Source organism: Lepisma saccharinum, chromosome 1, assembly GCF_977018435.1.
Source record: "Lepisma saccharinum chromosome 1, izLepSacc3.1, whole genome shotgun sequence".
Classification (NCBI taxonomy): domain Eukaryota; kingdom Metazoa; phylum Arthropoda; class Insecta; order Zygentoma; family Lepismatidae; genus Lepisma; species Lepisma saccharinum.
In genome coordinates this window covers 80,709,471-80,735,914 of record NC_139229.1, presented here as the reverse complement: position 1 = coordinate 80,735,914, position 26,444 = coordinate 80,709,471, and the positions used below count along the sequence as shown (strand labels likewise).

At 38.9% G+C, this 26,444-nt stretch overlaps 1 protein-coding gene across 1 annotated transcript in view; it reads left to right on the top strand.

The window, feature by feature from the left end:
- The window catches only part of LOC145984008 (uncharacterized), a 33,594-nt gene extending 9,942 nt beyond the window's left edge, over positions 1 to 23,652 (top strand). Inside the window, exons 7-13 of the mRNA XM_083117314.1 lie at positions 789 to 850; positions 2,853 to 2,919; positions 12,398 to 12,574; positions 13,771 to 13,983; positions 19,639 to 19,851; positions 21,453 to 21,565; positions 23,087 to 23,652. Coding sequence (XP_082973440.1) covers positions 789 to 850; positions 2,853 to 2,919; positions 12,398 to 12,574; positions 13,771 to 13,983; positions 19,639 to 19,851; positions 21,453 to 21,565; positions 23,087 to 23,323 — 1,082 coding nt within the window. The 3' untranslated portion in view covers positions 23,324 to 23,652. The remainder of the gene's footprint in view (positions 1 to 788; positions 851 to 2,852; positions 2,920 to 12,397; positions 12,575 to 13,770; positions 13,984 to 19,638; positions 19,852 to 21,452; positions 21,566 to 23,086) is intronic.
- Positions 23,653 to 26,444: the final 2,792 nt, after the last annotated feature.

Genomic DNA, 26,444 nt, shown 5'->3' with positions numbered 1-26,444 from the left:
CTCCGGGATTTAACTTGACTAACAGGAACATTTTAATAAACCTTAAAATTTGGGGGCCGAGTGTCCCCTTGACCACACAAAGTTACGAACAACCATTCTGAACGAGGGTTTCCTTAGAGTGAGGCCACGAGAACAGCCGGCTCGGGAAACACCTGTCACCCGCTGTTGTAGCTTTTACCTACGAAGGAACTTGTGGTCAAACAGCCAATTAGGCCTACCGCTGCCCCCCACCCCTGTTTGGGCAACAGGCGGCAACCTTAGAACCCCCCCCCCACCCGAAGCAGCCAGCAGGGAAACAGGATTTTGTCAAAATAACCGCTTTGCGTTGTGAACGGAGGTCGGTTCTTAGCGTGGCCCGGATGTAGTTTTACTCAATCTTTCCAGACGAATGCTGGAAATACATCTTTAAGGATGGTTCTAGAAGTTTCTTCCTACTAAATTGTCTCTATCATTCTTTCACCTCATGTCGTGGTCTACCTACGCGGTAAAAACAACACGACCGGGAATAACTTGAAAAATATTCTTCTAGACTTGGTAAAACCAATGATGGTTAACTACAAAGGGGCAACAGCGGATGATCGTTCGATTCCATTGGCTCTCGTCTTGCAAGCTTCACGTTTCTTCGTTCCTGATTGGTTGAAGAAATTACGAGATAAAATCTAGATTGTATGAAAAGGTGATAGTAAATGAGAACTTATAAGGAAGAATACTCGCATATAATAGATTACCTCGTAACTTCCGTTGAAAACCTAAGAAAAAGCAACTTACATATTTCGCCTTGCTTTCAGTTTCGCTGGCGATGTACATGAGAGAGTTCATTCCATACAGTTCCTTCACGACTGAAACTGGGGTAATCTTGATGCTAAAGGGCTCTGGGCGATACTCCACACGTCCTCATATTGTCCCATGGGCAGGGCCGTATTTAGGATCTGCAGACCCCTAGCCTGAACCTGTGGTGCGGGCCCTACCGAGGGGATTTTTTTTGAAAATAATATTTCAATTGAAAACAATATTTTAATTTTAAAAAATAACATTGTAATTTTAAGTAAACATGTTAGGCAAATGCAAGATTAAAAAAAAGGAATGTAACAATCAAGAAAACTTTACTTATACACTGGTCAAAACAATTAGGGGAGCAAGCAAGAAATCCCAAAACCAAAGTTGGAAAATCAAAAGTAGCAATATATGTTGCTGAAGTGAGTGTGTCCTCAACCAGTACAATTCATCTGTGATGAATCATCAGCATGCAGAGCTCTCTAGTGACACCATAAGGCACGTGGCAGAATTTGTGATATGAAGAGTAATCACGAGGTCACTTGGGAACACCGGTTGTTTGGTGCTGGCAGACCGTAAGTGCAGGTGGGATTCAGTTGAGTAGTGTTGAATAGGAACGATGGCAGAACAACACGATATAGGGGAATCTAGCGCATGGAGAGCCATTGGGAGGATGGAAGCAGGGCAAACACAACGTGAGGTGGCTGCAGCCCTTGGTGTGTCACGCAGTGTCATTTCCCGGTTGTGGACATGATTTCAACAGACAGGTACAGTACGAAGGTGGCCTGGGCAAGGTCGCCCACGGTCAACAACAGTTAGGGAAGACCGGTACTTAGCATTGTCGGCTCGCAGGAATAGGCAGCAAACTGCAACTGACTTGCAACGCGGCCTTGTTTTGGCAACAGGACGAAGTGTCTCGGGCCAAACTGTACGATATCGCCTGCGGGAAAGGGGTCTTTATGCAAGAAGACCAATGGTGTGTGTCCCTCTGAATGCCCAACACCGTAGGGCCCGCAGACAGTGGGCTGTGGAACATCGTGAGTGGGGATATGGAGAGTGGAGTTCAGTTCTCTTCTCGGATGAGTCGCGTTTCAGTCTCCAGTCAGATAATCGACGCATTCTCATCTGGAGGGAACGTGGGACTCGCAATTATCCCGCACATGTGCGCGAAGTGTCTCAGTATGGTGGCGGTGGCTTAATGGTATGGGCAGGGATCAGTGTTGGTCGACGTACCCCCCTGCACATTATCTGGAACGGTACTTTGACAGCCTTACGGTACCGGGATGAGATCCTCAGGCCTCATGTTGTCCCAATGGCTGCAGATATCGGTGATCGTTTCATTTTTGTGGACGATAATGCCCGACCTCACCGAGCACGCCTGGTTGACGCCATGCTACGGGATGAGGGTATCGAACGAATGGTATGGCCAGCGTCCTCCCGAGACTTACATCCCATTGAACATGTGTGGGACACACTCGGAAGACGCATTGCTGCTCGGCCAGCGCCGCCTACAACTCTGCAACAGTTGGAAATGGCCCTTCTGGACTAATGGGTGAATATCCCGCAGGCTGTCGTTGATAACCTTATTGGTTCCATGCAAAACAGATGTGCAGCTGTCATAGCAGTTCATGGCGACCACACGCCTTATTAGAGGTATGGATCTGTTGCGTATCTGTCCATTTCTGTTGTCTTATCACTGTGCTGTTCTCCTGATTTTGTGCAGTACCTTTCAGAAATCACCCCTAGAACTCTGTTGTGCTAATGACTCAATAGACATGTATTGTACTGGTTGAGGACACACTCACCTAATCAAAATTCATTGCTACTTTTGACTTACCAACTTTGGTTTTGGGATTTCTTGCTTGCTCCCCTAATTTTTTTGACCAGTGTATTTAATTCAAATACAGTACTATCCCAAACAATCAGACTTAAAATGAAAGTGTGAAATAATCTTAGTGGTTTGCGCTACTTCATACTAATGAAGCTACTTATAAATTCAAAATTAGAGCAGTAACACGTGATTGTCCTGAATGTTCTTTGCCCTCTGAAATTTCAAAAGTGCATTTTTTTCTTTATAGCCTCGCAAGAGGGCTTTGGTAGCATCTGCTCTGCATGTTGCTGCTGTCCTTTTTGGCACGAGAATGGGTTTGTCAGTTTCTGCTTTTTTTCAAACAATCGGTTAGAACTTTATATCTGTTAGTTGAAGCTGTAAAATATACATAAAGTGCTTCCAAAAAGTCAAAAACGTCTTTTATGATTATAAGAGAGCCCGCACCACAGTACTGAAACAGACATTTTTTTATTTTAGTCTGTTCAAAATTAAAATTTTTAAAGTTTTTTTTTTTTTTTTGTGGTGCGGCCCCCTTTGTGATGCGGGCCCATAGCTTGCAGTCTAGATAGCCTGCGCGTAAATGCGGCCCTGCCCATGGGTCCTAGTTTATTCAGAATAAATAATGTTACTTAAATGTCCGTCTACTGAAAGCTACTTATAAATATTAAAACAGACAAAAAGATAATTGCTCAATGGATAAACGTTCTTACATGAAACTAATTCTGAAACTTACTGTGACAATCACCAGAACAAGACGACTCCATTTGCCGCCTCTGAAACAGTAGAACGAGTAGAACATAGACATTTATTTTTAGCTCGGTTTTAGGTTTAAAGAACTATATCTCTACTCATACCAACCCAGTTTGCAACACTGACTCCACTGGAGCCTGGACAGTTACGCAAGTTCCTCACTCGATTTAGTTTGAAGGTCACGATCGGCCGCGAGGACTGGGAGCTGAAACAGTAGATACAAAACACTGTAAGTTGATTGAATATTTTATGACTAAACCACACTGTCCTCGACTTGTTTATATCAGGTTTGTACAGTACTTCTGCTGTTATTTTCAAACTTGTGACAAGCACAGTAAAAATCACCTTAGGTGTGTGGCTCGCTTCGAAGCCGGTCGCTCTCCGTTGAAGTATCTGTATGCCTGTAGCATCGACACGCTTCGTTGTATTACATCGCTTTCTACGCCGATAGGTTAATCGCGACGATTAGGGTGAGTGACGAACTGGATTACAGAGGAAACACAGAAACAGCTACGTCTCTTGTAAAATTGCAGTCTTATTGTGCTTGATTTTATCATTAAAATGCTGACCAAGGCAAAATTTTGTGGTCTAAAATAAACACACTAAAAATGTAACGTTTCCACCCTCTAACAGGGTCTTCTTCAGACGAAGATTCACAATTAATTCGTTACGTTTTTAGTGTTATATTTTCTATAGTATTTTGCCTTGGTCAGCATTTTAATGTTTTATTAACATGAAACAAGGCTTAACAGTGGTATTGTCTACTTTATCGCCAAAGGTTGTACCGTGAAGTATTTTCACACATGAAATCACCGACTGTTGAATTTGTGATTGGTTTCATTTATTAAACCTCCCCCCCCTGGCCCAGTATCCTAAAAAAGAACGTCAAAGGTAGGAAAAGATGGCAAAATGAGGGCTGACTACTAGAAAAAGTGTACATAACCCCTCCCTTAAGAAAATCCTGGGCACGCCACTGGCGTCGGGTTCACAAGGGAAGGTCATTCCAAATTAGATGAATATCAAAAACCATAACAATATATTTCGATTGGCATTTTAGCAGAATAACCAAAGGAAAAATTAACTTGAAAATAAGTCTGCAAAGTGAAAGAATCGGAACAAAACTTCATGATTTCATAATCTACCAATCGAAGTAATAAACAGTTCTACGAGTTTTCAAAATTTCAAAAATCAGATTTTTACTCGAAACGTTACAAAATGTAAACATCATTTCTAAATTTTTTCCATAATTGATTCTTGAACAAGTTGTGTTCAAGTTAATAACGAAATTGAATAACACATTTGTTGTTTTGTTCTTAAGTCCATTTTACGTGGTAATGTTGCGATTCAGGACGTGCCAACTGAGGAAGCTTGACATGAACTGATCTTTTCCGGTGGAACATTTCAGTGGCATGTATTGCCACCTCGGGAAGCTGCCCGGGAAAGGTAATGACAGAGTTTCGAGAGGTTTTCCTCGTTACTGACCTTGAAAAATCATATCGATATCCCTAGGCGTAATTTGGCTGGGGCAAGAGGGCACTTGCCCCACCAAATTTTCATGTTCATTAATATTTGCAAGGTAATCGTATTTTCACTAACCTCCTGGGAACCGACGCGTAAGGTAATGAGTATTCTTTTATGATTTCCGAACTTATAGGCTACTGCCTTTGAGTCCAGATGCCAGAGCCTCGCTAGCACAATTTCTCAACTGTAACAGTTATTCAGTAAAATAGCTCGGAACGTTATTTTAATGAGAGAAAACTTTGAATCTGCCCCCTCCCTCGCCCCAAGTTGATTCTGCCCCCATCGCCAAAGTCGTCCCAAGTTACTTCCATACCACACTGTTTGATCAGTGACAGTGGTTGGGGTCATAACCAGTAGCGTAGCGTTATAGTACGCCCGTACGCCCGGCGTTCCCAGATTTAAAATTTCAAAAATGCGTAAATGCTGTGAATATAAAGTAAAACTTGACTAATTTCATATATGTTTGACCTTTATGGCATTATAATAGCTATTTTTCGCGATCCGCTTGCAACGCTCCACTCTCAACACTCGTTCTAGCACCTCTTTTCAATGCCTTTCCTGGCCGGACGCCGAGCAGGTTCGGCGTAAAAGACTCTATATTCCTTGCTGCCTTTCTGGAGGGAAAGCTTCGATCTCTACAGCACGCGCGTAAATGCTCTCTCGTACGCCAGCGTACGGAGCTGCAGCAGAGGTCTACCGTGATTGGTTCATGTGACCCTCCCTGCCTTCTGAGGCGGACGACATCGGTAGAATTCCTACCGGGTTCTTCGCGCTCATGCAACTCGTGCTATGTGATGCTACAATACGCAATATTAACTGACGTAACTTTACCAATCTCAAATATACCGCTTCTTAATGGCCACTGCATTGTATAATTTATCCCACGAACAGCGATGTGCATTAGAAACTAAAAGATCAACACAGTTTTTGTCAAATAAGTTGGTGAAGTCCTCGTGGTAGAAATTCAGCCTGTAGCTGCTCTACCACTTAACCAACAAAACTATTTTTTTATTGTTATTATTTTTTCGTTATTATTTAACTGCTTAATATTGTGTCAATGGAAATGTTTAGCATTCATTTGAAAACTCTTAACATCGAATTGTCTCTGGAAAAAATTATTTTAAAATGTTTATCAGCATTCTCAAGATGTAATAAACAGTGGTCTGAATTACTAATCGGCACTGTTACGTCAGTAGAGTGTACGATATTTGGATCATCCACCCACCTCTGTGTCAGAGTGCTTTGCACAGTGCTCCAAGACGACAGAGGTCCCTGGTTCGAATCCCGGCGTAAGCACGGGTGTTCTTTGTCAGTGTCCCTTCATCAATATCGTCACTCATGTTCATATTCGCAATTAACCAAAAGTGGTATAAAAGCGAAATAAAATAAACCAAATCAATCAGTAGTTGGTGTTGGATCATCCACAACAATGACGTCTACTGTTGTGCAGAGGCGCTTGTGATTCAGGTAGGTTTTTAATGACTTGCGTCATGCAGAAAGATATAAAAAAAGGTATAAAACACCAGAGTTCAAAATATTTGTGGCATAGTGAGGCATCTAATTTTCTAGCTAAAACATGCATGGATGATGTTTTATTGAAAGCCCAGCTGATTTCAGGCAAATAAACAACACCTGTGGCGACTAATTCCATAAGTAAATTATTAAGCAAGAAAGGGCCGACCCTTCCTTCGGACTTGGCGTTCCCACCCAAAATGTCCATGCTACGCCACTGGTCATAACTCCCCCTTTGGTCCAGTATTTCTAAAAATAGAACGTCAAACGCAGGAAAAGATGGCAAAATGAGGACTTACTACTAAAAAAAAAGTACACGTACCCCCCATTTGAAAATCCTGTATGGTTATGGGCAGGGAACGGATTTATATGTAGTAAAAATGAGGTAAATACATATTTAGTTATTTTCACCAAAATATGGAGTTAAATATGGACTTAAAATTGTAAAAAAAAAATACTTTTTAATAATATGACACTACATGAGGTACATAAAATACAGTCTCTCTCGGCATTGTAACTACTAACTACTACCGTGACTGTCTTGAAGAGAAACCAGAAGCGAATCGAATACGTGTGCTACAAAATCGTTGCTTCTGGCGCTGCTGTCGGGTGCGCAACTACTGAACGCAACTCCAACTGGCGGCTGACCTTGAAGGCTATTTCTGGCCCTTTCTGTCCCCCAATCATTTTCGGGGGCGTGTGGTCTGATGGGTGTCAACATGAAGGCATCACGTCGTTCTCCCGAAGCAACGTTGCCAAGCGTACTTCTGCTTTTGCCAGTTGTCTTTATAAGACTGTGTCCGCCTGCATTCCGCCTTTGTGGGTAGTCCTTCCGAAAACTTCATCGTTCAGAACCACGTGTGCAGTTGTACCATACACACCCGCTGATTTCTGGTGCTGATAAACCGTTGCCCGAGAAGACTCTCTCGCGCTTTAGAGTACGTTTGGCAACATGTGGTGTCCCAACTCTAATTTGTTTCGTTCCGCGAACAACGTTCGGTACCTCGTGATTCGAAAATGCCCGATCTCAGTCGAAGAGAATTCAACTGATTGCTGATTCGCTATTTCCCAGCCGCCAGTTGGGAGTAGCGAGGGCGGTGTTGGTAATTGGCTGCTCAAGTTGTGACTTCCAACCTTGACAAAATAGCATTTGTAACAAGCAGAAGCCTATGCTTGAGCCCTCATTCTCTATTGTTAACAATCGTAAACAAACAGGAATTTCAAGTTTTGTAATATGCACAGGGGAGCACTTTACCTTTTTTACTTTTAACATTTGGGAGGTGAAAAAGAAACATTGTTCGGATGACAGAAAACTTTTAATTAACGCAATTGGAGGGTATAGAAAAGGTCGTAAACTTTCGTTTGTTTAACGTCGCTTCGGAATTTGTCAGTTATTCAGAAGAAATTCACCCAATTCTTTCGGTCACATGGGAACAGTAGCGTACACAGGATTTCATCGGGGGGGGGGTTATTTCTAAAACTTTCTCCAAATTCACATTACCATTGTTTTATTATACTTTAATTAAATAATAATAATAATAATAATAATTACAATTAATAATACTTATAATTAATTAATTAGCTGAATTACTACTAATAATACTACTAATACCACTACCACTATTAAGTAGTAGAGATCTACATAAATATAGTATTTATGAAAAAATAGAACGAAATTTCTAGTCATTCGATTTCTATCAAATTCTGGGAGCATTTATTTGTTTCTTTGTTACGAAATAATTGTCTGGTCAACGAGGTGAGACATTTTAAGGATTAAGAAAATCCATAAAAACAAGAAAATATATTAAAATAATCAAAGTATGGAACTCATCCAAGGAGCTGCGGTGATCTGGTCGGTAGAGTGTCTGACAATCACGCTGGAGATCCGGATTCGATTCCGGAAATTGGTTGGAATTTTTCCGGCTTCTTCCCCGCATAAATGTCCCCGATAATTCACATCTGGATTGTCTCCCTGTTCTTACCAACAAAATATTTTACAATAGTTAAGCTTCATGTCATTTGAATAATTGTCTAGTCAACAAGGTGAGATATTTTAAAGAGGGACATTCAAACGTGCTGCGGTAAACAATACAATGGGAAGGCGAACTGGTGACTGTATTCTTGCCCGCCTAGCCTCTGTCTATACATTAGCCTCTTACAACGAACCAAGAACTTTCTTTTGTTAATTCTCATTGTTCACACACACACACACACACACACACACACACACACACACACACACACACACACAAAAAAAATACAAGTTCGTTGAACACTAGCGTACGTAGAGGAGTGGCCGATGGTGTTCCAGCCGCTAACGAAATTGAGAAAATCAGAATTTTCAAATTAAAATCCGTTAAGAACTTTAAAAAATCAGAATGTGTAAATGCGAAACCTCTTTTTAAGTGAGTCCCGATTACCATTTTTGACTTTGAATACAATTTTAATAGACTGAAAAGCTACAAAAATACGAAATATTTTATTATGCATCCTGCCCTCCAAAACGAAGTCACATTTACTATTCTAGTCCCTCCCGAAAAAAAAAATCCTGCGCACGCCATGATGTATTGAACATTGTTGCAACTGTTTATTTTCAAGGCATCACTCTGAAAGACGCGTGTGTTTGGAATGCTGTGCTTTTCTCATGCTGCATGGAAATAATAATTCAAATTATTATTATTATTATTATTATTAGTAGTAGTAGTAGTAGTAGTAGTAGAAGTAGTAGGCTAATAGTATTGTCCCAGATCATTGACTGTGATAAATTGGCCATTTAAATTTTTTTCCACAGCATTTTTCATATTATTTCACAAGCTCATGGGGGGGGTTAAACCCCGTAACCCCCCCCTTTGCGTACGCCACTGCATGGGAACATGTCGTTATTGCGCGAATATGGAGTATATGTTGAGAAATGTTCTGAAATATGGAAATAATATGTAAAAATAACATGTAAATATGAATTAAAACCGAATATACGTATGTACAAATATGGAAAAAAAACTGGGACGGAGTAAGAATGAGTTCATGAAGCTTGCCTATGACTTAGCAGAATCTCTGGGGGTTCAATATAGGTTCAAGAGAGAGAAAAAGTCTGCTGGAAAAGATTTCTACGCATCTCTTATGAGAAGGCATCCGGTTTTGAGTCTGCGAAATCCTGAGTCCACTAGTTTGATGAGATGTGTTGGCTTCAATAAGCCTCAAGTTGATTTATGTTTTCTGAAACTTGGCTCTCTTATGGAAAAACATAATTTTCCTATGTCGAGGGTGTACAATGCTGATGAGACAGGTGTGTCCACAGTTCATGTGAATAAAAATGTTTTATCTCCCCTGTGCATTGCATCACGCCATGAAGGCGTATAAGGGAAAATGACGTGTAAAAGAGGGCAAAGCGTTACGGTTATGTTTTGTATGTTTCGAATGGTTGAAGTATTTTGTAAAGCATACTCAGCCTACAACTTGCAATCCTGTTTTATTGGTCATAGATCGACACGCACGTCATAAGGAGTATGCAGTTATTTGTTATGCAAGGGAGAAAAACGTCCATCTTATCAGCACTCCGCCACATACGACACACAAGTTTCAGCCTCTAGATAGGACTTTCATGAAACCTTTGAAAAGTGACTACGCAGAATCTTGTGGTCTGTGGATGAGACAAAATTCCTGCCAGAGAATTACAGAATTTGATGTGTCATTTTTGGTTTCCTCCACATACGCTGTCTTGTCGTTTAGATATTGCACGAAAAGGGTTTTCATGCACAGGAATCCATCCATTAAATCCTTGAATTTTCACTGATGTAGACTTCCTCCCATCCCAAGCAACATACATTCCTCAGTGTCCAGATAATAATGAACCAAACCACAGTAGCTCACCTCGCACTAGTAGGCCTAGTCCTACAAAGACACAGGAACCTGGTTTCAACAGCTCAACTCCCTCGTGTTCAAGGACTTGAACCTGAATACATCAATGCACCTTCCACCACCTCAAAGTCACCCTATCGCACTAGCCCTACATCGCCAGAAATCAATCATTTGACAGGGACACCAGTGGCAGAAATTATTGCAACTTTGTCACCTTTGCGTGAAGCCAGCAAGATGAGGAGAACGAGCAAAAAAATAAAAATAAAAGATAATCTCAGATGAACGAAATATTAACATCAAGCCCTTATAAGGTGGCTTTGGAGCAGAATATGCAAGCAAAGAGCAATAGTAAGCCTGTGAATTGTTCCCTCAATCTCTGCCCATCCAAACTACAAAAGAAGAAAGGAAAAAGCAGCACAACCCTACCAGTCACTCAGGTGGAGAAGTCTGTTTGCATTATTTGTTCTGCAACCTTCGAGGAAGATTGGATTCAATGTTGTCAATGGAAAGGTTGGACACATGTAGACTGTGCTGGAGTGGAGCCACTTGATATTTACTTTATTTGTGATGTTTGTGTAACCAATTAACAATGATTTTGCAACCTTTTTTTGGTGTCCGGGGCTACTTATTGTTTGTGTAACAGAACAAGAACTTTTTTCTAACCCTTTGTTTGAGTTTCCATTTCAACTATTGATTCCAGTTTAGCAGAATATGTACTAGGTGGGCCATAAGTCAGTTGTCAACTTTCTATTCATAGTTTATCAGATAACAACAAACAATCACTGTCACACAGAACCTCACAGGAGACTCCAATACCTGCTAGTGTCGACCGACTTATGGGTAATACGCACTAGTCAAGTTCACAACTGAGTTCCACTACGCTAGGCAAAACAAAGTCTAACGATTGCTAGTGACAACTGACTTATGGCCCACCCGGTATGAACTATGTTCTATATCAGATAAATATAAAGAATTACATTGATTTTGTTATCTCAGTTGCCACATACTGTGATTTTTCCTTAAGTGTCCGTGGCTACTCACCTCTCCCCTACACATAACCTCTCCCTTTCAAACACTTGGGCACGCCACTGTGTGAACTAAAATTTTCCAAAAGTAAGGATCTTGCAAATACAAGTTTAACGCAACACAAATTAATTCAATGACTCCGTCCGTCTGCCTCTTAAAAAGAATAATTTCATTACAGCTTAAAAATTTAGATGAGGCAAGAAATTATCACTAATTCAATGCACTCATGGGAGCTCACCATGTGTTTTAATATATGGAAAACAGCTTCATGGCTCAGAAAAGTGGGCGATGCCATCTAACAGTTGAGGCGATTGGGTTTGAAAACTGGAGTGAGTTTACTTTCCCTTGTTTGATAAGGTTTACCGTACTGCAGGGGTAAAAGTGGGGGGGAGTGGAACTGTCCCCCCCCCTAATTGCTGCCACTGCATGATCTAATGAATGGTCATCGAACGTATCACTCAGCTCATGGTGGAGGGATTCTTGAAGGAGGGTGCGAAATACTATAGGGGAGGGGATTTCCCCCCCACTAACAAACTTGTCCTAAAACGTTCCCCACCAACAATTTCTAAGGGAAGAAATTTTATCATAACAAAGATAGGCAATTATTTGTGGTCTTCAAATATTTATCCACACACACCCGCCAAAATTTTCTCAATGCCCCCTAAAATTTGTCACAAACGCCCAATTTATGGTCATTTTGACTAAATTTACCCCCTAATATGAACTTAACACCCCAAAATGGAAAGTTCTGGATAAACCTGACAAAATAATATTGTAAATGAATGCAGAGAACAAAATATAATTCATGTATATTAATAGAATGCAAAAGATAAAGAAAAACTTATACATAATACTATTTTGAAATTTATTAAAAATTTTAAACAGTTGGTAGAGGAATTAGTTTGCTACTTTATAAATATCTGATGTAAGTAAAAAATTAATTCCTTTTATTTAGAAATATTTAGTAATTTGCTTTCACATGTAACATAATAAACATTTATGATAATAATTCATATATATTTGTGTGTATTTGTCTGAATTATGATCTTCCTTGCCCCCGACAGACTTAAATTATTTTACAGCCTGTCTTGCAGTAATTTACAAGGCAACAACATTTTATTTCAGAAATATATCGAAAAATGACATCACCATGCGTTGAACCCGTGACTACAAAGGGTGCAATTCTTGGGGAAGGACCTCACTGGGATGAAACCACACATGCCTTGTATTTTGTGGACATCAAACGGCAAACTGTCAATCGCTATGAGCCTGCAATGAAGAGACACACGAGTTCCAGAATAGGCAAGTATACCATTCCACTTAGCATCTATGTTGTTATTTTCTGCAACTTCTGTTAATTGTAATGATGAGGATGAGTGATTATTAGAATAAGTTGATGAAGGGACACTCAAATTACACCAATATCCAGGCTGTGACTCTAACCCAGGAACTTCCCTAGCAAAAACAATTCCACTTCGATTTGCGCGTGCACGTACGTACGTGCGTGTGTGTGTGTCTGTCTGTTATTTGAAACCATGTAAAACTATAGCTGCATGGAAGCTGTGGTAATTAGAATTCTTAATAACGACTGTACAGGTCCTAGATCATGTGTCCATGTTTGCAATGAAAAATCCAATGATATTCTCAGGATTTTTGTAAAGCAGATGTGAAAGTAAGGGTTGTTTTAGTAACCAGTGCTATATTTTACCATCTTCTCATGTATTAGGTTAAAACTCCCACCAATATGCAGATGACATCCAACTATTTTTTAATATTGGACAAGCTAAGTAATCATGTTAAACTTTCTCTTAAATATTTTGAATGCATTTCTTGGAATTGGTTTAGCTCCAAACATGGCATGTGAATAATAAAAGGCATATGTAACATGTGCCATTCTGACATCTTGCTTCAAAATTCCTCTTTTAAGTATACATCTCTCTGCCCACAGACCTAAACTAAAATTTTTGAGTTTTTTTATATTTTTATTTTTATAGTGCCAAATAAAAACGAACTGTAGTAAGAATATGAAACTAAGTCAAACAATGACACATTTGAAGATGGTTGTCGGGCTTGAACCCCTCTATCTTGGAATTTTCTGGGACCAAAAATGATTAATATTTGTTGATTGTAAAATTCTGATTTTGTAAAGCACTATTCTTACAACTGTCCTAAGGCATACAACTGAAGGTTTTTGGGCATAAACATAATTGACAGATTAAAATAATGAAGTAGGTTGAAAGTAAAATCATAAATACGTCACAAAAGTGTAGCTTCAGTACTCGTGTATGCATATTGTTATAATAGCAACAAGTATTTAATATATTAATTAAAATGGCATTCCAGAATTTACTAATTAAAATGCCAAAAATAATACTTCAGAGAATTTACAAATATAGAAATTGCTTGGCTGACTTGTCTTCAAGCACTTGGGTCACACCAGAGGAGAGCGTTAACCACAAAGCAAAGATAGAGGTGTGTAATATTGTTTATGTTCACAGAGGGCGGCCAAGTGTCCATAATCATCCCCATCCTGGGACAGAAGAACAAGTACATCATCAGCAGAGACCGAGAACTCTGCATTATCTCTTGGGATGGGGAGGATGGCAGCGCCACAGTGGAGAAAACCATAACTACAGTGGACCAAGAGCAAGGGAAGGAGAAGAACAGGTTTAACGATGGAAAGGCTGATCCCAGCGGTCGTTTGTGGGCAGGTAATGTGATCAGTTGCACAGCAACAGGTACTTCTGCATTGTAACGATACTACATAAGGAGAAAACGCATTGTGAATGTACAGCACTGGTAATCAAACTTTAATTACTCCACGAGTGCTCGGTTCAGTTCTGTATATCTCACTTCAGCTCGCATGTGAACAGAGCAGCCTGAATGCCTCCTCAAGAATTAAAAACATGTTGTTAGGATGCACAGTTATCATCACAGTAAAAAACTCACTCTTACTCCTTCAGATGGGCGTCCGGAAGGGGGGCAAGGGGGGGCTGTGGTCCCCCTGGAAAATGAAAGTCAACCAAAAAATATGTATTTCACACATATAATTTCATTTTAGCCACAATAATATGTGTTAATTATTGCATGACCACCAAAAATTCAAATTTAAGCAATGTTTTTTAGGCAACAACTTTATTTTTTGTGAAAATTTACCTTCTTTTGCCCCCCCCCCTGGAAAAAAATACCTTCTTTGCTCCTCCCTGGAAAAAATCCTGCGGACGTCCATGCTCCTTCATAGAGAAGAACGGGATATTTCAAGCCTACACTGGTCCACCTCAGGTGTGGGTTAAACAAAACCTTTGATGAATTATCATAAACATCCACACCTACCTATCACTCAGCAATAAATACAACTTCCACTGATTTTAGTACCACACAATTTGCACTCACTAACAAAACATAGACTTGAGGGGGAAAAAATAATACTATTATCTCGAAAAAATCATCTCAATTACTTCCTCCTCCTTTTCTATGGCCCTTACCACCAGTGTTGCTGTCTCAGGTCAGTCAAAAGGACTGAGTTGGTAGATCACATCCAAAGATCATTTGTGGTGTATGTACATAAGAAAGTCTATGCTTGTGTGCTACAGTAGCGGCTCGTGCCTAAAATAACAGGTGAAGAAGTACATTTATAGGCAATGAAAAACAAATAGTAAGTTGAACTGAATCATGCTTGACTCACCTACGTTTTGTAGATCAAATCGATCCTTCTATCTTTCAGGGCTGCAAATCTATCGATAATGTCTTCATGGAAGGGTACTCAGAAATGCATGCAATGAGTTCGTTTTGTAATGTCTTAGAGTCACCACTGAACACGTTTTTTATTTTTTTGTAATGGTTCTGTATTTCTAACGAACTTCTCGATATTAATAATGCAACAAGTTCTTTGAAATTCCCACGATTAAGCGAAGACACGCTTTCGTCGTGACCCCTGAACGCAAGTTCTTGTTTACATAAATACAGCGTTGCATCAACTATTAATTGTAGGAAAAGCCTATTTAATCTTACATTTTCATTGAACCGTACATTTAAAAGCCTACTATTTTCTTGAAGGGCATCTGCTATGGTATTCCTGTTTTTTTCAAAAACTTTGAATTGTAATTTACACTTTAAATGTTCCACCGAATCATTGTGCTTATGCAGAGAACGCGTTATATTGACAAAATCGTTATACCCTTCTTTATTCCACACATTGTATTTGTTGCTAAACAGTAAACAAAGCCAGCAGAACAACGATTGCAAATATCGACTACTACACAACCAAGGAAAGTCGACAAACCAGGAACTTTTAAATTTAATGTTGTATGATTTCCCTGCCTTTTTGTTCTCTCGCTTAACTGATATTTGAAGAATGTCAGTTGGCCGCCCACAATTTAAAACGTCTTTTTTGTCTTGATCCGTCCATCTGGAAAATGGTGTCTGCAACAAATTACACACTAAGTCATTTACTGGGTTCATTGTACAAACCACAGCTCAACACATGAACACAACACACGATTAGGAAACGCGAAACACACACGCGGAACAAGATCTCGCGAGAACGCAAAGATTTTGTCACAACCACTGGATGCAATGTTTTCTCCGACGAGAGAACTGATTCACGTAGAGGGCGACACCATGTTCAAGGCCAACGCTAGGTGACGTCACCGTTGCCATGACAACCGGCTAAGTCTTCCGCACCCTGGCGAGGTTTGCTCTTCAACGAACTCACGTGCGTAGCGCAGAGCGGCGTAATTTGAGTATTATCGCGTACGTTCTGCTGAGAAATAGTTTAATTTAACAAGCAAATGAAAAATGTCAATATTAATTTGAAAATTAGGTGAAAACATCTGCACTTGTTGCACTTGGCCAGCCGCCACTGGTGTGCTAGGCTGTACCGCAGTTCACTGCACTACACTGCTGCACTTCACTTTCACTTCACTGCACTTACTATCACTTTCTTCTCTTCAGTTACAATACCAAAATCAAATCATACAATTTTATCAACTTACATCATCCTTCTAATAAACAACTAACTTCTCCTAGCTGCTGGAAAGGAAACTTTCAGGTTAGCAATAACTAATCATCTGAATTACAAAATTGCATCAAAACAAATTTGATTTCATAATAATTTTAAAGGTCGCATTATTGAATCACATGGGGGTGTAACAAAGTCTATCATCCCCATGATCAGCTTGAAGGGCCAGGAAAAAAAGATCATGCTCAACCACCACCATAAACTACACAATTGACGAGCTCTTTCCTTTGCAACTGTAGGCCAGTCTGATCATTCATAGAGTTTCTTACCTAATGTTGAGTTAGTGAAGTAATTTTTAGTATAAAGAAATAACTAAAAAGTAACATTTCCTGTCCTTGGTAACTAACAAGTCGTTTTTTTCTAGATTAGTTTTAAAACCGCCATTTTAATCAATTTTGAAGTTCATATTTAGTTCCAATTAACCTATACAAGTATGTGCATAAGCTGAAATTAGACCTTAATTTTTCTGGGCTTTGCACATTTCTACACCAGTTTAGACCTGCATGACTCACATTTTTAACTTATGCCATTAGGGCATTCTATGACAAAGTGCCCCTGAATCTCTATTTTTAAAATTAAATGCAATGCTGTAATTTTATTCTATGAGCCAATAATCTAACATTGTCATTCAAGTATTATACATAATTTAGTTAGTATTAGAATGTATTTTACATATTGTTTGTTTAATTTAACATTTTGATTTAGTTTTGTATTGTGTCCCACCCGCGACACCAAAATAACAATTTATCCTTTAACTGTTACATTTCCCCTTCAACTCCACTCGAATATTCAAAGGTTAATCACTTCCTTTTACATCCTTTCTCTGTCTTAAATAATTTATATTTCACCATTCGTAGCCGAGCGGGTTAAGGCGTTCACTCGTCTTAAGATCATTTGCTGCGGGACAGCGTAGGTTCGAATCCGGCTCTGGTCTGAATTTATTCGGCCTTTGTATAGGGCCGGTGGCAACCCACCATCGTGAGGAAATTGGGGAGCTTCGAATGAGTAAGCGGGAATCCGGTCCCAGAAATCTACTATAACGGCTGGGGATATGTCGGGCTGACCCCCCGACTATTCCAATACTGGTTGCAGATCTCCACGCTTAGAGGTGACGAAGGAAAGCGTGGGAGGGAGACCGGCAGTCGGTAGGTAAGCCAAGGCCCTTCAGGGCTGTTGCGCAAAGGATTATTATTATTCATCATTTGAAAATTCACAGAAATTAAAATAAAGATCTTATTAAGTAAAGAGGAAGTACCTGTAGCTATAAATCTGAGAAAGTGTTCAAAGGGTAGTTATGTTTTATCATCAATGTTTAGCTTTATAATATGTGGGATTCATCTGAGGTCATGATGTGTACAGCTGCCATGTTTGCAAGGAAATATCCAGCACATAGCATTCGTTACATCTACACCAACTGCACATTTGTTTTAAAGCACAAATGTCTGAGTTTGTATTTCCTGCCGCCCACTTGAATTCTGTTGCTTACAAGAACTGGCCTCAATGATTGATGCTCGAAGCCACAATACAACAGTTGGTGATGTAGGTGAACAGGGCCGGCGCCAGGATTAATCATCAAGGGGTGTTGAGGGGGTGCAGAAAGAAATTTAGGGGGTGCAATGCTGAAAATATGGAAAACCATGAAACACGCATGCAACCTTTCAAAATTGGGGAACAAGGTGCCAAAATGGGGGGGGGCAAGGACAATTTAACATAGTTCGGAGGCAAAAATAGCAAAAAATGGGGGCAACTGCACCCCTAATCGCCACCACTGATTAACAAAAATTACTGACTGAAATGAAATTGTATGTGTGAGATATAATAACTTTAGATTGACATTCATTTTCCATGCAGGGTGTGCCCCCTTGCCTTCCCCCTGTACTTACATGATGATATGTATTAAGTCTTATACTCCTAGAAAGTGGTCGTACAGTGTAAACATTCAGTTACACGTTGCAGTCTTATTGAACTATGTAGTGAAATTAAAAAAAAATATATCTTTGTGTATAAAAACACAATTTTTGAACCTTTCCAATGTAAGCAGTAGAGGTACCAAATACATAGTACATTGTACATTTTGTCTGCCACTTCAGGACAAAATGCGAAGTGCACAACAACTTCGTCTTCATTAAAATCCCTTCTGCCACATTATCCCCAACAACAAACTGTAAAATTTCTTCATGAACATTGGGCCTCTTTCTAACGGGTTTTGAAAAAGCCTGAAATGGTATGTTTACTAGACATGTTACGTGGAACAAATACACAGAACGTATTAACAAGAAAACTACCCTTCACGTTAGAACATGCGTTAAATGAAGGTCTCGGATTTAAAACATGGTAACTGACATTTGGTTGATTTCTGAGTTCATTAAGAAACAAGGTTATTAGAAGCTATACTGTAGATAAATTGTTTTTGTGCTGTGTTTACCAATTTCAGAAGGCATCACTGAGTCCAATGCAAATTGTATGACATTGCAATTTCACTCGAAAATTGATGGCAAATAGAAAGGAGGGTTCCTATTGTGAGGGTCAATAGGAATATTTTACTTTGTAACTCAAAAATAACCAAAATGTCAGTTACCATGTTTTACACCCGAGCCCTTCAAATAATTTCTCGAACACGACTTGGTCAGTGACTCATGGTAATACCTTGAAAGCAGCTGAATTTTTTGCTCCAGTGAGCAAGAGGAAGAGCAAATAGGCGGAAAATAAACAGTTTATCTAGAATGCAAAAGAAAAAGAAAGAAAAACATAACTCTCATTAATCTGTGTATGCAATTATTGAAAACCACAAACAGACCACTTAGAGAAACCAAGGAAGAAAAAATTCATAACAACAATGCTGAGAAAAAGAAATGGCCACTGATCTTTATAGAGGCTGCCTCAAGTACAGGAAAGTATGTATATCGGCACCTCTTTCAGTGCTTGCCTGATGCATACAACAGATCTAATAACTGTCTTACTTCAGTACCTAACATTCGACGCTCGATATGACTACATGACATCATATGACACTAAGGGTTAGTGTTTTCAGTTGAACGTAGGGGGTGCGGAAGAAAATTAAGGGGTGTGCAACCATCCCCTCATGCCCCCCCCCCAGCACCACTAAAAGAAAATGCTGCTTAACTGTAGAAGAGTTTCCTTACTGTCAAAAAATGTAGTCTGTGCATTCCACACATGACAATGGAATGTCCCTACACAAAATTAACACTGGTATTCCCTTACTGTCACGATAACAAACCATATATTAATGTACATATATCCTTGGAAAGATTAATCCAATCTTTACCATCCTTTCCTATTCCTTTCAGTTCAACATCTCAAAGTTTCATTCAATATTTATCTATAGGAACCATGCCTTCTGATGACGAGAAAATTCCAATGACTGGAAATGGATCATTGTACAGTTTGAAGCCACCTAACAGTGTTGAAAAGCATCTAGCAGGCATAGCTATCTCCAACGGTTTGGCTTGGAATACTGATAAAGGCCAAATGTACTACATAGATTCTGGTACACGTAAAGTGAGCATGTATGATTTTGACATGGAGAAAGGAACAATGTGTAAGTATCTAGAGGAAGGCATTTAATTACTTCATTATCATCCTTCGCCGTTTCCTGCCTCTGGCTGGGTCGGCATAGAAGTCAAACCTCTCAATTTTTCCTGGTCTTCCACCACTCCTCTCTTTCCACGGTGTTCCAATCTTGTCCTCTTCTCCTAAGACTCTCCACTATCTGCCCTTTCCACCAACATCTTGGTCTCCCCCTTGGCCTTATTCCCACTCCTTGTGCATTGTAAGCCCTTACTGATAGTATTTCTGCATCCATCCTCTTCATGTGTCCGAACCATCTCATCTGTGCCTGATCTATCCTGTCCTGAGGCTTCACCACACCCACTGTCTGTCGGATCTCCTCATTCCTTATTCTATCCCTTCTAGTCTTCCCCAATATTTAATTACTTAATAATTGCTATAAAATGACCTACAAATAGTAAAACTTACTATTTTTTTTATGTTTCCCTGTTAGTTCAACAGGTAACGAGTTAATTTTAGATGGAAATTGAATGCATGACAGTGCATTTGGGAAAAGAGGATAATGCTCTTGGGCACCCTGTGAGAAACTGATTAGGCTATTGCAGAACTGGCAAATGCAAACCTTGATTATCCTGTATTGTTGTTGAAAATGCAAATTGCAATGGTTTTACACAATAAATCTGAATTAGAATGAACAATAAACAGTTTGTGAAGATTCTCAAATAAAAAGATTGTCTATTGTTTGCAAGTAAAGACTTCTACTGCTAGAAAAGAAGCTCCTCTCTATTTCCACTGAAGCAGTTAGAGCATACTGAAAGCAAGCGATGTTACCTGGTTTTCATTCTCAGTCAGTGAGAGAGAAGTTTTCACCTGACAAAACTTTAAAAATAGGGGTTATTGCTGTATGTTTACCTTGTTTCATAGAAATGTTGTTTGTCTGTGTGGACAAGTGCTAACAAGCAGAAATATTTAATTAATAAAATCTCAAATTTTAATAAAAATGGCATTACTTCTCAGAAAACTATTTAAAAAATGATCAAAATTACTTGAAAATTGCAAGAAAATGACATGCTTCAAAAATGACTGAAAATGCAAAAGGTAACATTTAGAAAACCACTATTTGACTAGATTCATTACATGTATTTTCATAAGTACTGTTTTCCTGGGAGAACCCAGTGGATATTAGATCCTCTGTCTGCAGGAAATAAATGCTGTTAAAGAGAGGATTGGTTATTTTGTTTTAATTTGGGTTTAAGTCCACTTTATTCACAGAAAGGCCAATTGGGACTGGACCTACAGTATAAAGTGGGATCCGAACCACTGTGTGCCTCCACCGGGTCTCGAACACAGGACCCCTTGATTACAAAGCAATAATGTTACCACTATGCCATCAGGGGCCAGAAGAGAAGATTGGTAACTACTTTCATAAGTGGTAATTGAAAACTGAAATGAATTTTTAGGAGTTTAAAAGAAACAGTATCTCAAAATCACTGAAATCCTACACATGTGCACTTGCACAAACGTAAAAATTTATAGAAAGAAACTAATAATGTATTTTTCACTTCTTTAATGACTCTACTCTTAGCCCAACTCCACTATTATTTATCAGTAAAATGTACATTTTGCTTTCAGCTAAGGGACGAACAGCCTTTGATTTTGAGGAGAAAAATATCAAAGGTTTTCCAGATGGAATGGCCATTGACAATGAAGGAAACCTCTGGGTTGCCGTTTTTGGGTCGAGTCAGGTAACAGATGAAATTTTATCTCTCTCTCGAAGTGTTTACAATAATTATATGACTTCATATATTTTAATAAATTGTTTATTTTGCTATCTTAATAATGTTCTCCATGCATATAGCACTGTGCCATGAAGGTACATTTAGGGGATGTGAAGTAGAGTCCCACACATTCTCGATCTCTGCTATTTAGTAGGTAATGTGATCAGCACCATGCTCCAGCTGCCTTTAACCCCCCCCAGGGTACCCCCATCTTAATATTAATACATTTTAAATTGTTACTTGTATTATCGATACTATCAATACATAGGTTAAATTTGAAGGTGGCAGTTTATTTTCAGCATTATGCTGCTTTTTCAATTTTAATTATATATTTCTTACGTTGCTCAAATAATTAAGCTAAGATGATGTACTAAAATTTGAATGGTTAACTTAAAATCAGTCAATAAGATCTCGATCTAACTTCTTTCCCTCCACCACCACCTCTTCCTTTCTCTGCTTCCCCCCCTTCTCCTCCCACACCACTTCTACCCTTGCAGTTTTGCTTGTCCCTCATTGTGTATCTAGATGTCCAAACATATTTATTGACTTAAGGGCTTAAAGTAAACCGGAGCGCACAGGAACTGTGTTCCAATAAATCAGTTTTGTGTCAGAACTTAGTGCCTCCTGCGACATTGGACATCCATTTCATTTATTTAATACACTATACAAAAGTCCATCTTTGTTACATTAATTCTTGTTAACAATAAATGAAGAGGAAAAGAGAAAGTTCTTGTAATAAATTTGTCTCCAGTCTGTGGGTGGTCCGGAAATTTATAAAAAATATATAAATTTATTCAGATAATGCTATTGATGCAAATGAGAAGTTAATTTCCTGAAATGACAGACGTGACAAGTCTTGTGCTCATATATTTACTTTCGATGCAAATAATAATAACAATAGGTGCTTTTTTTCTGGCGGTACGCAACGATGTGCCATACAGGCATCTTCATAGGTGAGAAGAAAACTAAAAACATTTTAATGAAAAAAGTGTGTCTGTATCTACGTGGATGCATGATCATTTATGAGCATACCACAATATTTAGAGTAGTTCTTTACAAATCTTTATTATTATGTATTCCACTTGGGCATGTCCTATACTACAGATGTACCTACTTGAACAAAATTGTAGTCTTTGGAAGCAAATCAATCAATATGATGAACACAATAACAAATAACAAACCAACTTGAAGAGTAGCATAACCTTTCTTCCCAGAAAAAGCACTAATTGTAATAAAATATACCATTGTTATTGTAATATGCATCTATTATTATTATTATTATTATTATAGTAGTAGTACTAGTCATGTCTATTCATTTTATTATTATTTGTAGTAGTATGAGTAGAAATAGTAGTCATGTCTATTCATTTGTGTTTGGTACTCCGGCTATTGAATGAAACCACTTTAAGCATTGGGATTAACAACAAAATCAAATGCACTAAAGTGCTAACGCTGACTTCACTAGAATTCTCTTGTCTGTGTAAACAGGTGATCCGAGTGGATCCATCGAGAGGTGAACTGTTGTCCCGAGTGGAGATCCCCACGTCACATGTTACGTCGATGGCTTTTGGTGGGAAGAATCTGGATGAGCTCTACGTCACAACCGCTCAGATTTTCCTCAGTGAAGAGCAGCTGGAGCAACAACCGCTGGCTGGAGTTACGTTCAGGGTAACAGGACTAGGTGTGAAAGGATTGCCTGGGCAGCCAGTCAAATACAGCTGCTAAAATTTGTCAAGGACTGAAGGAAGACAACTTACATGGCCAAGATAGAATTTTCTGTATGGCCTGTAACATTCCAGCATGTTTGTAAACAATGAATTAGAATTTGTGTTTAATTAGGTGGGTCATTACTTGAACTGGAATGAGTTCCATTTTTTGAAAACTAACTAGGATTGACTGCTGTTGAGGTATTTGAGGTGGACATTAGTAAGTACGAAAACTGCCAGTGGCACCATCTCTAAATAAAGCCATAAGTGCATTTATAATTTGTTGTTAAACATTATGTGGATACATTTTCTCATGCATTAAAATGGTCAATACTTAACATTACTTATGGGATGTTCTTTATATAATGACAAAATTGTCTTTCCATTTACCTATTTTGTGACAAATTATGAATATAAAAATTAGTAAACCAATTCAGTTGTATTATACCAATGAACTCCATGACCAAGGCATGCCTTCTGAATCCACCACATTCATTGGATACTTAGTACTTACTAGAGTAGTGCATGGGACCACTTCCTCTCATGTGTAATCACTCAAATCTTCCACTCTCGAGCATAAACAATCGAATATCATTTTAATGTAACAATAATTGTGGACAGATATATGTATAAAATATCCACGCTGGTAGTTTCAGCCCACAATCATCAGATAGACTGAACTGCATTTTAGTATGAAGATGATGACTATGTTCACTTAAGTTTCAATTTCATTGCATCTTTCACTTCACGATCCATATTTGAGAGCCCACTACCAAAGACAAACGATGGTTATATGTGTACTGCCAGGCTTCGAGTGCATACTGCTCTTTTTGCCAAATCTAGCATTATGCTCTCGTGACGTCGTGATGAGCAAAGAGTTCTGAATTTCATTTGCTATTCAATCGAGTGAAAAGTTCTCGCTCTAGTACTTACTGTAATACATAATTCAGCAAACAAATTTCAATAGTGTATGGTTTATTCTCTGGACAAATAAGTTTGCTCATGCAAAAACATGAAGGGGGAAAAAAAACACTTTTTAAATTGCAAGGAATTTGCGAATCATGATGATTATTCCAAACTAAGACTGTCCTTCACATGCCATATTCTTAATGTAGATTTGCATATTATTTCTGACCCATTGAACATTATGCAGATGTGTGCACATTGCTTCAAAGGCAGTTTTTTGGGGTTTGTATCAACAGGTGCCGCTTCTAAGAAAAAAGACAGTATTTTCTTCCCATTTTCATTGTACACATGCAATGTAGCCACGACCCTGCAATGTTCTTTGGGTGGAGACAAGTGTTGGAAGTACATCATTCCACAACCTGCAGGATCTATAACCAAGTGCAACATAATAAGTCCAAAATTTCCTAGCTGACAAATCTTGCTGTTTGTCTTGTCTGTGTACAGGGTCGTTTGCCATATCTTTCTGAACCTGGTAGCTTTCGGGTCTGGCACGACGACATTATCTATCTGCGATGAATGCAATTCCTGAAAATGTGCTAGCAAGTTAGCAAAACTGAAGGATATTCTGCAACCTTCAACAGGACAACGGTGTGGTCTGAATTTGCAGACTTCTTGATGCTCTTCCAACTGATCTGGTAACATTGTTTCTTTACACCCTGCATACTTGCAGGGTTCACACAGACGAATAGCAATTGCTCCTACAACGTAGTTCCTACCTTCTGAAAACTTGCCTCTGCATATTGGACACTTTCTCGGATTCAATTTAGTGTAGCAGTTCTCGCATACATTATGACCTCTGACACAAAGAATCATTGGGGTATGTGATACCTTCAGACACACGGGGCATTCTATCAATTCCAAGATGTCACTGATAATTCCAGAATGCTTATCACTTAAATTGCTTTGTGCGCTGGCTTCTGCTAACTGCTTCACATCTTTTGAACTTAGTTGGTCTTCACGGGATTCCTGGTTACTTCTGTATTCAGCAACAGCTGTCCTTGGAAAAGTCAAGGAACCTTCTTGTTCATCTTCATTTGTGTAGGAAAGGTTGTACACATCTTTTTGAAGATAATTCGTAGAAGACATGATTTTTTTTTCTATGTGTCGCAAATGTTCAACACTGATTCAAATTCTCACAGGTTTACCTGAATTGTCCATTTACCACTGACTGGGAAAAATTACATCGGGTTTTTAATCATCCATCATTATTGTTTACTGGACTTACAGTTTTCCATTTGGCTGTTTTTGTCCAACATTCTCAACTAATGGGAGTATATTGTGTTGCACAAGTATTGCTCAACAAATTGTCCATGACTGTGTTCATTAATTTTCATTTGCATCCTTTGTGCTTTTAAGGCATGGATTTTCATATATGCTGCTGCAGGGGTTGTCAGCAGCATGTTTTGTGTTTTGTTAAGCTTAAAGCTCTCTATACTTAAAACATAGTGTCATTGTTTCCCCATGCATTACCCCAGGTTAGTCAATAACCAACTTGAAGAGTAGTGAAGCTTATCACAATGCCAAGACAGGTTGGCAAAATTTGTGTTTCTTTTTTCCTTTACTTAGAAACAAATAAAACTCTATGTTTTAAACAAATAATGCATATAAAACAATGTCAAGAAGACTTCTTTTCTATGGTTGGTAAGGAATCATCCAAGGAATGACCTTTTCTGTTTCTTGTTATAAAGTAAACACTTTATTAAAGATGCTATACGTTCCAGGTTTTCTGGGACAGTCCCGGAATTGTATCATTTGTCCTGATGCCCCGAAAAGCTTCTTTGCGACACAGTAATGTCCCGAAATATGGTGGGGATGAATTTCGTCCTACACATGAATCTATAACGTAAGGTACAAAATGGATTTCTGAAAATTCTAAGTCCTGAATTTTCATGACTTTTGTTGCAAAAACGAGTGTGTGCGCGCGCATACATACTAATTTGCCGTAAACAAATTTGTTTCATCCATATGCTCTTCAATTATAAAAAGAACATATGCTTGTTTTTTAAACATTTAAAACACTATGTTTTAAACATCCGCAGGAAAGTCTAATATAATTTTAAAGTTTGAGTTGCTTGAATTTATGCAATCATTTTATGAGTCATTCTCTGGCAATAGACTTATGGCACATACCAGTGGCGTAGCGCATTTTTCTGTGCCCCCCCTGCAAGTAAAAT